This window comes from Takifugu flavidus, chromosome 14, assembly GCF_003711565.1.
Source record: "Takifugu flavidus isolate HTHZ2018 chromosome 14, ASM371156v2, whole genome shotgun sequence".
Lineage (NCBI taxonomy): Eukaryota > Metazoa > Chordata > Actinopteri > Tetraodontiformes > Tetraodontidae > Takifugu > Takifugu flavidus.
In genome coordinates this window covers 6,403,326-6,413,530 of record NC_079533.1, presented here as the reverse complement: position 1 = coordinate 6,413,530, position 10,205 = coordinate 6,403,326, and the positions used below count along the sequence as shown (strand labels likewise).

The following is a 10,205-nucleotide window of genomic DNA, read 5'->3' as shown; positions in this document are numbered from 1 at the left end:
CAGTCCCACAGTTCTGAATCAGCAGCGCCTCAAGTCTTGGGCTCGGAACCCTGGAGACAACCTGCTTTAGGCGGTTCTGTTTGGAATCAAAAACCAGCGATGCTTCATTCCTTTAATCACAAGAAGGAGAAGTCAAACATTCACGGGGGGGGGGGCACAGACGCTTCGTTACGATGACCTAAAACTGGAGACATGGAAGAAACGCAGCAGCTTATGAGTATTGTGAGGTTTACAACATTAGACCAAAATAATAATAATAAAAGCTAAGCTGCAGGCATCACGTGCTTGGATGTGCAACAGTCACCACGGCGACGCCGCAGTAGAAAACATCCCACTGAGCCAGCGGAGGAGAACGGCAAGATTAGAGTCCTAAAGCTTTCACAACAGTTTACAAGGAATAAATAGAACATACGATTCTGGGGGGAAATAAAAGCACATTAAACGGAATGTTTAAAAAGATAATAAGAATAATGAGGAAAGAAAAAAAGTCTTAAGCCTTCTGTCGTGGTCCAGACGGGCCGAGCAGGGCCGGGGAGGCCGAGCAGGACCCAGCAGGGCCGGGCAGGGCCGCCGCTCCAGCCGTGCTCCAGATCATCTAATAATCCAAATATGGGTCCGACAGTTTGGCCATTATAAAAATGCTTTTTAAAAAAAAAAATAAAAAAAAAATTCTTTTTAAAATGGATAAAATATTAACAGAGCTAACGACCCGATCCAGTACTAATGAGGGAACCTCAACCAGCACCACCCCCATCAGGGGCAAAACCAGCCAGCAGAGCAGCGATGTCAGTAGAAACGGGACACGGCCGACACAGGAACGCTGACAGTGATCAAGAGTTTAGCACCTGTCCAACCCTCACCCCCCCGACCCTGGTGGCAGGGTCAGAGGTCAGGGGGGGAGCCTTGACCCCTGGTGGCAGGGTCAGAGGTCAGGCCCGACCCCTGGTGGCAGGGTCAGAGGTCAGGGGGGTGAACCCCGACCCCTGGTGGCAGGGTCAGGGGGGGGAGCCCCGACCCCTGGTGGCAGGGTCAGAGGTCAGGCCCGACCCCTGGTGGCAGGGTCAGAGGTCAGGGGGGTGAACCCCGACCCTGGTGGCAGGGTCAGAGGTCAGGCCCGACCCCTGGTGGCAGGGTCAGAGGTCAGGCCCGACCCCTGGTGGCAGGGTCAGGGGGGGGAGCCCCGACCCTGTGACCAGGGTCAGAGGTCAGGGGGGTGAGCCTACAGTGTGTGTCTCTGTTCAACCTGGAATGAGAACATTTTAACTCCTCATAGCAACAGAGTGACGGTTGGTGTTTCTTGGGCTGTACAAAGCTTATTTTCCAACATCAGTAAGACAGGAACCACCAGGAGCTCAGCACCAGGAACTAAACTGGTCTGTTAAACCCACGCCGGCCAAAGCTGCGGCTCAGTAATAGTGGCAGATCTGCAGCCGGCTGCCCGGGTCGTTCTTCCCCGGGCTGAAGAACGGGTACACGGGCTCATCGAAGCACGTGTCGAACATGTAGAGTCTCCTCATGGTCACGGCGTCACAGAAACTGAGACGGCCCTGGTCGTAATCCAGGTAGACGCCCACGCGGGGGGAGTTCCAGTAGTCGGCGATGGGGATGCGCCCGTGCTCCCCGTTGGCGTACAAGCGGTCCTGCAGGCAGATGCTCCAGTAGCCCTCGGAGGGAGCGAGGCTGACGAAGCCCTTCCTGTTGCTGGACACCGTCGTCACCCCCAGGTACCACACGCCTTTGTCCTTCACGTCCACCTCCCAGTAGTGCTGCCCACTGGAGTACTGGGCCGTGGCCAGGACCCCGCAGAAACGGGTGAAGCGGGCCGGCGGGTCCGGCAGGTCCTGGCTACGGATGCGGCCCTCCTCCACTTTGGTGTCAAAATCCGAGATGAACAGGTTGGGGTGGGCGGTATCTGGGTCCAAGGTGAGGTTCTGAGGCACTGCGCAGCAAGATAAGGAGGCGTTAGCGTGGTGCCCACGGGGCGTGTGCAGATGTTGACAGCAGGAAACCGAGAAGAACGGCCCCCGTCCAGAACTCACTGGTGTGCAGCACGTGCATCATCTTCTTCCACATGATGAGCTGGAAGGGCCCCGCAGTGTCCAGGAACACAGTCTGACAGTTCACCCTCTCAACGGAGGCGAAGGGCGAGCAGTGGACCACCCTGGGCGGAAACACACGTCAACAACACGCTCAAAGCTCCTCGTTAGCATCCCTGAGCGTTAGCAAGCCGACTTACTCGTTAAAGGTCTCGGACAGGCTCTGTGGACACAAAGCATGTGGTCAGTGACACCATCAAGCTCTCAACGTGCATCACAACGGCGTGACCGACGGGGGCTCGTTTCATTTAGCGTTTGTATTCAGAACCAAGCTGATGCCAACAGAACCCTGATTCTCAACAGAATCAGGGGCCAAGAACAGGTCAGACTGGCAGACATCAAAGAGCTTTCAGACTGACCTCAAAGCTGGTCTTCCCACTCATGTGCTTGTTGATGTCGGCGATGGCCTTGTCCGCAGCTTTGACGTTCATCTCCACCGTCTTCAGGTTGTCCTCTATGACCGCCATGGCTGCCACCTCCTCAGCATCCAGGCTCTCCAGCAGGGAGTCCCTCTCATCCAGGAGGAACTGGACCAAGGCTCCCACGTCGGCCTCCACCTTCTCCTTCAGGCTCTGCTTCTTCGACTGGAGACCAGAGCAGAGATTTGGGGTTGAAGCAGCAGGCGGCTCAGACAGAAGCGTCGGTGTGAGCTCCACCCACCCTCACTTCACTTCTGGTGCACTCGTCAGCCGTTATGATCTTCAGATAACGAGACTTCTGCCAGTTGAGCTCCATGAGCTTCATTTTCATCTCCATCTGTTGTAAAAACACGTCACTTTAACTCTTCACATCCGACGACAGAACGGACGGTTAGAGCGGAGGTCATGCAGAGGTCATGCGGAGGTCATGGGAAGGCAGACTGACCTTCATGTCATTCATAACCTCTGAACTCGGTGCGATATCGTGGTGTCTGAAAGAGACGGAACACTAGTGGGTTCTCTTCTCGGAAATTCATAAGATTCAGCTCCTCTCTGAGAGTTGTCGTGGAAACCATCATAACCGTTGTATCCTCTACGTTACGCATAAATCACAGACAGGCGTAATGGGCTGCAGCCGAGGGTTCCTGGTTCCAGCCCCAGGGCAGACAACACGGAAGGTGTTCTGGTGGTAGGGGAAGGTACCAGAACACCTTCAGAGCGCTGCCGAGGTACCCTCGAGCAAGGCACCAAACCGCAACCCTGGCGACTCATCCAGCCGACCTGCCTTCACCCCCAAGCTTAGATTTCAAACAGTAAGAGAGAGAATTTCCCATTTCCTGCAACATTTAACTGGCATAACTAATGAGAAGCAGGAATAAACACTGCTGTAGCGGAGCGGAGCTTTTCCCCAGATGGGGACCAACTAACCCACCTGTGTGCCCTGGATTCACAGCAAACCACACAGATGGGCCTCTTGTCAGTCTGGCAGTAGAGTTTCAGCTCTTCTCCGTGCTGCTCACACTTTCCATCCACTTTAACAGCCTTCGCCTGCTGAGGACTGGAGTCCAGACAGTCCAGATCATCCAGCTTAGCGATGAGGTTCTGCACCAGGTAGTTCTTGGTGTAACTCTTCTTGTTGAACACCTGAGACAACAGAAAGTTGGACTCGTGTTCATTTGCAACACAGCAGAATCCGACATTGCGCACATGTTGATTCCCTCTGCAGTGCAATGGCTACCAAACTGTTGGGAAATTAGACGTTAATTGTGGCGAAGAGGCGATTTTCTGCTCGCGTGGCCGCCATCGCCGGTGCTAGCGAAACCAAATGCGTGACCGGCGACATCGATCGCGATTATTAACTGCGCAACAGGGTAAAAAAGGCGTGCGGCTCCGCACCACGGAGCAGACGGCGGGGCCGCGGTGAAAGAGCGGCCGGAGACATCGCACTCGTTACCGTTCGGCAGTGGGGACACTGGTAGCCGTAGTCATCGCCATTTTCATCCCAGTGCAGCGAGATGCAGAAGCGGCAGAAGCTGTGGCCGCATTTCAGGATGACCGGATCCTTGAAATAGTCCAAACAAATGGCACATGTGAGCTCCTTCCTCAGCTCCTCACGGGAGGATCCGCCGGCCGCCATTTTACCCACAACCGACACGCAGAGCGACGCTTCCGCCACAGGAAGTGAAGGCGGAACAAGCCCGGCCCACGAGCCCATTTATGCTACGTCATATTCCGCTTCGACCAATCAGACGCGTTCTCTCCGCGCCTCGCGCTCATTTCCCGCCCTCACTCGATCTTTGTAAACAAACACAAAAAATGGACTTTTCTGAACATTAATCGGCGTAAAAATGGAGATTAATGAACGAACAGTTCTATTTAGTTATGCTTTCCTCTCATGGTCTCATTTTTATTTAAAGGTCTGCTGTAGCAAACACACGCCTCTGACCTTTTATCCTATGTTGACTTTCTGCCTGACTGACTTGTTTCTTCTTAAACGCTGGGGTGTCCAGTGTGCTGATATTCAATTTTAGATTGGATGAAAGTACACGTTAATGTTGTATAGCATTTATGTAAGGCTGTTATGTGGGACGCGTGTATGGCGTAAACCGTCAGCAGTAGTTTAAATGAGCAGTTGAGAGACTCAAGCGCTTTCATAGGCTTTACAATTCATTGTGATTAATCGCCATGTGTTGGGCCAAAGGTCATTATGTGGTCAGTTTTTTTTCTTTCGTCAGCTTAAATGTGCAGTACGTATACCTTAAATTAGTTCCCTAATTCTAAATTCTATTATGGTATAAGAAGGAAAAATTGTGAAGTTAATCCACATTCAGAAAGTTAATCTTTTTCTGTTCGGACTCAGGAGGCAAGAGGGAAGCAACCAACCACCAACATCTAATAAGCAACAATGTTTATTCTTAAATACATATACATAAAAACCCATTCATAAAAAGACATAAACTAAATATCAAGTTTGATTGTTTGTGCTAAAACTCATACACGTGGGCTGTAGGGGGTTACATTACATTGCATAGCTTGGATTGTCATGTGAGGGACGTGAATGAAAAAGTGCATTTGATGTCAGATTTTTCCAAAGTTATCACGGCTAAAATGAACACTTTAACTGTAAAAAGGTCATTATATCTCATGCTGAGTCACAACTCTGCTCTTGTATGTTTAGTCACGTAACCCAGCCCTGATAAATACTAGAAACAATTAGAAAAGGATGAAGGAAAACACCATATTCAGGACAAATATATAGGAACACAGACCCCAGCGTGTTGTGGATCCACAGTAGTAAACGTCAGCTTTAGCAACACATGTAAACAGGTCATTTCACCACGGACATCAACAAACGAAGGAGACGCCAGATGATATGAAATGTCTTCCACTGAACGTGTGTCATGGTGACATACTGATTTGTAAGCAGCGATTCTGTTTTCACCCTTTGTTCAGAAACATGACTCAGAACATCCCACACAGCACTTGTGACAAATAAAGCTTACAGGAACATAACGTGAGCTGAACAGTGGTCAAATCGTTGGCTACGGATACTGGATTCATGTGCTCAGCAGTGTAGCGTGAACAGAAGCCAGCGCACAGTTGCTTCTCTGTCAAAGAAATAACTCCTGAGTGTCTTTACACATAAACGCACCCGTGTTCCAAACAACGCATCATTTTGCCCAAAAGGATGAAGAACACATCAGTTCACAGAAACACACGGCGGAGACCTGCAGGGACAGAGAGCAGCAGGTAAAAACATGGTACAAAGGAGTTGCAAAATACAAAAATCTTAAAGAAAAAATAAGGAGGAACAGCCTGGTTCAACGGGGACAGAAAAGATCAGGATCAGAGGAAAGAATGTTAGCTGCAGTAGCAGAATTACCCGATTCACGGATAACGCTGCTATCAGGGATCTGAACGCGTATTTATAGGCTGTATCATTCACAGTCTGCAATGTTTGTTGGCACATTTCTGCCCCAAAGCTCATAAAATAGAGCAGAAACGTCTTGGAGAGCGTCGTAGAATTGTTGAGTGGCTCATAATCAAAACTGAAAGAAGCCCCGAAATCAAAAGGAGCTCAATCTGAAGTGAACAGGGAGAGGGTTCCTTCAGGCATCTCACCAGCTCGGCCTCCAGAATGTGACTCTACAAACAGACCCCCTAACCCTAGAATTGTTGAGTGGCTCATAATCAAAACTGATGAATTTGGAGTAAATATTCACAAATCAAGAGGTACATTTGTATCACTCATTAATTGGCCGCTAGGATGTGGAATATGGAAATAATGGCATCTCCTTGGAAAATAACAGGGATGATATCCTCTATTTATAGCCATCTCTTTTTCCTTCCAGGAGAGTTTCAGTGTACCTGGAAAAAGCTGCACAAGAGCTGCACAGACACATATTTCATCATTTTCAAAAGAAAGATTTCATTAGTATTTTAGAAGGTTGAGTGCGGTTTGAGAGGGGAGCTCGTCCCTTCAGTGGGAACATTGATCTGCTCCCCTTTATCCGGGATCAGTCAGCAACGCTAAATCTCTGACTTGACTTGCTCCACGATACCTCTATGAGAACGAGACCCCCGTGACCGGGACGTCCTGCAGGATTACATCTGCTCCAGGCACTTTAACACCATGGGAAAGGGAAGGAAGGACGCCAGCACACATTTACTGTGTGATCGTCACCCTCCCCTCAAACATTGAAACACTTTTTGGTTTTATGAATGTAATTGAAAATGAGTGTTTTTAAGAAAGAAAAATCCAAATTTTAGAAAGCTTCCCAAATCTTCACCTTCTGTCCGTCTTTCCGTCAGCGCCTCCTGTCCTCATACCTCGGAGCTGTTGTGGCAGTCTTGCATTCTCACCACCAACATGGGCTCCGTGCTGACAGACCCCTTCACCACCTCCTGCACCCCCCCTCTCCATCCCTCCTTCCCATCCTTCTTCCTGGATTTCAGCACTAATATGATGGTAATGATGACGAGGACGGTCAGCAGCAGTCCCACCAGTGCTCCCACCACAGTCACCAGACCTTCGTCTCCTTCCTCTGAGTTCAGCTCACTGGGATCCAGCCCACTTGGAAACAGCTCCTTTGATGCCCCCGCCCGGCGCCCGTCACGGTCCAGCGCGATGTGCATGATGTTTGTGCCACGGTTGTTGTCTTCTCCGATGTCCTGAACAACCTCTGGGACTTCGTGGCTGGCCGACCTCCTGGAACGAAGACTCGGTGCGCTCGAGTCAACATTGTTGCCCGTGGAAACCAGTGCGTGATACTCCAGGCTGCGCTTTCCGATCCCTCGATGAGCATTCTCTCTGGAGCGGACTGTGTATATGGTGTGAAGGTACCACTCCCGCCCAGCTGCCACCTGAAGAAAACACAGAATAAACCCGCAATTCATGAAAGAAGAAGATTACGTTATAATAACGCCAAATAAATACAAGTAAGATTAAAATGAGACAACAGATGCCCAGAAAATGAAGAGTACCTGGAACATAGGTGTGGAATCTAGCCTAAAGCCATCAGATCCGGGTTGTCTGACGAGGGGCGAGGCTGAGGGGTCGTCTATCGCCAGCACGGCATTAAAACTGACATCTCCAAAAGCACGGGCCTGCGTCTCTGGCTGAGCCTTGTCCTGGGGAGGGATGTTAGACAACAGGTGGAGAGAGGAAAGGTGATTTGGTGTCTTTCCATGGACTGGATGAGCAGGCACCAGCACGGCCAAAGAAGCAAAAAGGAAACAAAAGAACTCACAAGAATCTTAAATCTGTAGAGCAATGAGGGGGAGTCTGCCAGGCAGCCAAACTCAAACCTGGTCGGGTCGTACTTTGGAACGTATCCATCAGTGCCTGTGCAGAGGAACACCTTCTCTATGCTGCAGAAAAAAGAGTCTCCGAGGTTCTGAACGGGATCCACCATCACACGGCCGTAAATTGTATCGCCTGGATGGAGGAAAAAGGCACGAAATGAAGCTGATCTCATCTGTCGGTACAGCTCAACTACGCTGGGAAGAAAGTGTCAAACCTTCAGAAAAAGCTGCGTCGCTCTCTTGACCGAAGCCCATCGAGCCGTCAGAGATCCACAGGGTTTTCTTGGACAACAGGAACATCTGAGTGTTCAGGCTGAACTCAAGAGCAACCGGGTCGCTCACCTGTGAAGGAATTAGCATGAAAAGTCAAGAGAACCACACATAATCCTGCAAACACGGGAGATTTCTGCTAATCTACTCGTACCTGTTGGAACCTGATATCTAGATCAAACGTGATTGGTTCTCTGGGGCTGCAGATGGGCGGGACTGTGTGTTCCAGATGCTGGGCGGCCGTGCACGGAATCAGCTTCACCGTGTACGTTCCAGAGTAGTCTCTCACCTGCAGGGAGAAGCAGAGGCAGAAGAGATCCCTGCAGCTCCAGAGACGACATTAACCGGGTCCAGCTCCTGTCAGATCTCCATGTGGTTCCATCTTACCGCAAAGTCAGAGGTGAAGGTCCACTGCTGGACCGGCTGGTTGTATGTGGGCTCGCTCCTCACTGAGGTCAGGTTGAAGGTCAGGCCGGGATGATCCACGCTCATCACCATGGATGACAACGAGGTCGCTGGGTAAGGAAATGAGAAAGAAGCCCCGAAATCAAAAGGAGCTCAATCTGAAGTGAACAGGGAGAGGGTTCCTTCAGGCATCTCACCAGCTCGGCCTCCAGAATGTGACTCTACAAACAGACCCCTGAAACGAGCCTTGGTGCGGAAGTGGACCACCAAACGTCCCTGTTGGTTGATACGCATGCTGGTTGGGTACAACGCCCCTGCGGGAAAACCATCCAAACACACCAGATTCCTGATTGAGTCCTGAAACGTTAGCCGTGATTGTAACTCTTGAACGCACCCTGGAGCTCAGCCTGCGGGGGGCTGCCGATGCCGTCCTTCCACAGGATCGCAGTGTCGTACACGAAGGTCAGCCGCAGCTCCGACTGCAGGTCAAAGTGTTGCCAGCCGCCCGTTCCCACCGGTGAGTGGAAGACGTAGGACACATAAAGGGGCACCCGCAGCGTCACGTAGGACTGGACCAAGTTTAGCACCTGTCCGGGCCGCAGTTAAATCAGAATTTGATGTGTTATTCCTTACATTCCCTTCCACAATCCCTCAAAAACAGGTTCCCATTAAAAGTTCTGTTGATTTCAGGTCAGGAGTATCCAAAGCTGACATGCAGCAGATGAACTCCTTCTCCTCCACGAGGTGCCTGAACTCTTTCACTCCTACGCAGAGTTTGTCCAAAGACGCGCTGAAGTTGGTTTTTCCGCGTTGTCCTCACAGTGGGCAGTCATGTGGGCTTGAGTTGTGCTTTTCTAGCTTAGCTTTCCAAAAATCCAAAAATAGAATTATTATCTCCAAAACAATAGGATGATAATTTTGTTGTTTCAGGTAAACTTTAAAGGCCCCCACATAAAACATATGAAGCGCTCACTATGATTCCTTCAATTTCCATCTTTTTCTTCTGTGACTGCATGTAAACCGTTCTTAAACAACCCAAAAGTATTATTTGCATATGAGTTGATTGTGGGTGCAGCAGAGAAATGTCACGCATGGCAGATAAACGATTTGTGTGTTTTCGGGCAGAAAAATCAAATCTCCGCTGCTGGCTCCTGAAGCGTAGGCGAGACGCTTACATTAAAAATGTAATGATTCTTTTGCTTAAATGCATGTTAGTAAATATAACTTTGTTACAGAGAGCAGTAGAAAACGAAGAAAAGGATCATCATTTATTCATAGCATAGCTGGAACGAATCCTGTAGGTGTAGTTCCACATCAGCGACCACTAGATGTCACTGCTCAACACGTTCCAGGACGCCAACGGTGTTGTGTGGAAGACCTGATTACTCACACAGGCCTGACAAATTAATCAGTAAAAAAGGACCACTACACTTTAAATGAACTCGTTTGTCAATTACATCATTATCAAACTGTCAAGTGTCGGAGAAATGAGGAGAATCGGGGCTTTCAACACTCGAAGGCAGCAAATGCAAAATCAAATATCATTAATACACCAACATCTGAAAACCACAGCGTCCTTATATGAGGTATATCAGTTATACTGTGCTCATACACAGCAAAGCGAATCACTCCACACTTCAGCGCACACACACTTGAAATGAGACCGTTTTACCTCCGTGTCTGAGGTCTCTCGTAAGATCACTGAGTCTGA

General features: G+C 49.8%; 2 protein-coding genes and 1 long non-coding RNA gene across 4 annotated transcripts in view; 1 reads left to right on the top strand and 2 right to left on the bottom strand.

The window, feature by feature from the left end:
• Positions 1-843: 843 nt before the first annotated feature.
• On the top strand, positions 844-1,277 carry LOC130537972 (uncharacterized). Of its 2 annotated transcripts, none has more exons than XR_008953734.1 (3): positions 844-969; positions 1,036-1,076; positions 1,140-1,277. It is a non-coding gene; the product is annotated as an uncharacterized LOC130537972 (long non-coding RNA). The 2 variants fall into 2 exon arrangements; XR_008953733.1 differs by having other exon boundaries at positions 1,036-1,067; positions 1,205-1,257.
• Positions 1,187-4,197, bottom strand: trim47 (tripartite motif containing 47). The gene is made up of 8 exons (XM_057055125.1): positions 3,969-4,197; positions 3,447-3,658; positions 2,961-3,006; positions 2,757-2,852; positions 2,456-2,680; positions 2,237-2,259; positions 2,040-2,161; positions 1,187-1,939 (listed from the first exon to the last, which is right to left on the bottom strand). The coding sequence occupies exons 1-8, from the start codon at positions 4,149-4,151 to the stop codon at positions 1,407-1,409; spliced, it is 1,440 nt and encodes a 479-aa protein (XP_056911105.1). The 5' UTR covers positions 4,152-4,197; the 3' UTR covers positions 1,187-1,406.
• Positions 4,198-4,905: 708 nt separating this feature from the next.
• frem2a (FRAS1 related extracellular matrix 2a) overlaps positions 4,906-10,205 on the bottom strand; it is a 41,454-nt gene continuing 36,154 nt past the window's right edge. Inside the window, exons 17-25 of the mRNA XM_057054744.1 lie at positions 8,889-9,081; positions 8,692-8,808; positions 8,477-8,604; positions 8,244-8,378; positions 8,035-8,161; positions 7,765-7,952; positions 7,499-7,645; positions 6,805-7,378; positions 4,906-5,742 (exon numbers count right to left, since the gene is read on the bottom strand). Of these exons, the coding sequence (XP_056910724.1) occupies positions 6,839-7,378; positions 7,499-7,645; positions 7,765-7,952; positions 8,035-8,161; positions 8,244-8,378; positions 8,477-8,604; positions 8,692-8,808; positions 8,889-9,081 (1,575 nt within the window). The 3' untranslated portion in view covers positions 4,906-5,742; positions 6,805-6,838. The remainder of the gene's footprint in view (positions 5,743-6,804; positions 7,379-7,498; positions 7,646-7,764; positions 7,953-8,034; positions 8,162-8,243; positions 8,379-8,476; positions 8,605-8,691; positions 8,809-8,888; positions 9,082-10,205) is intronic.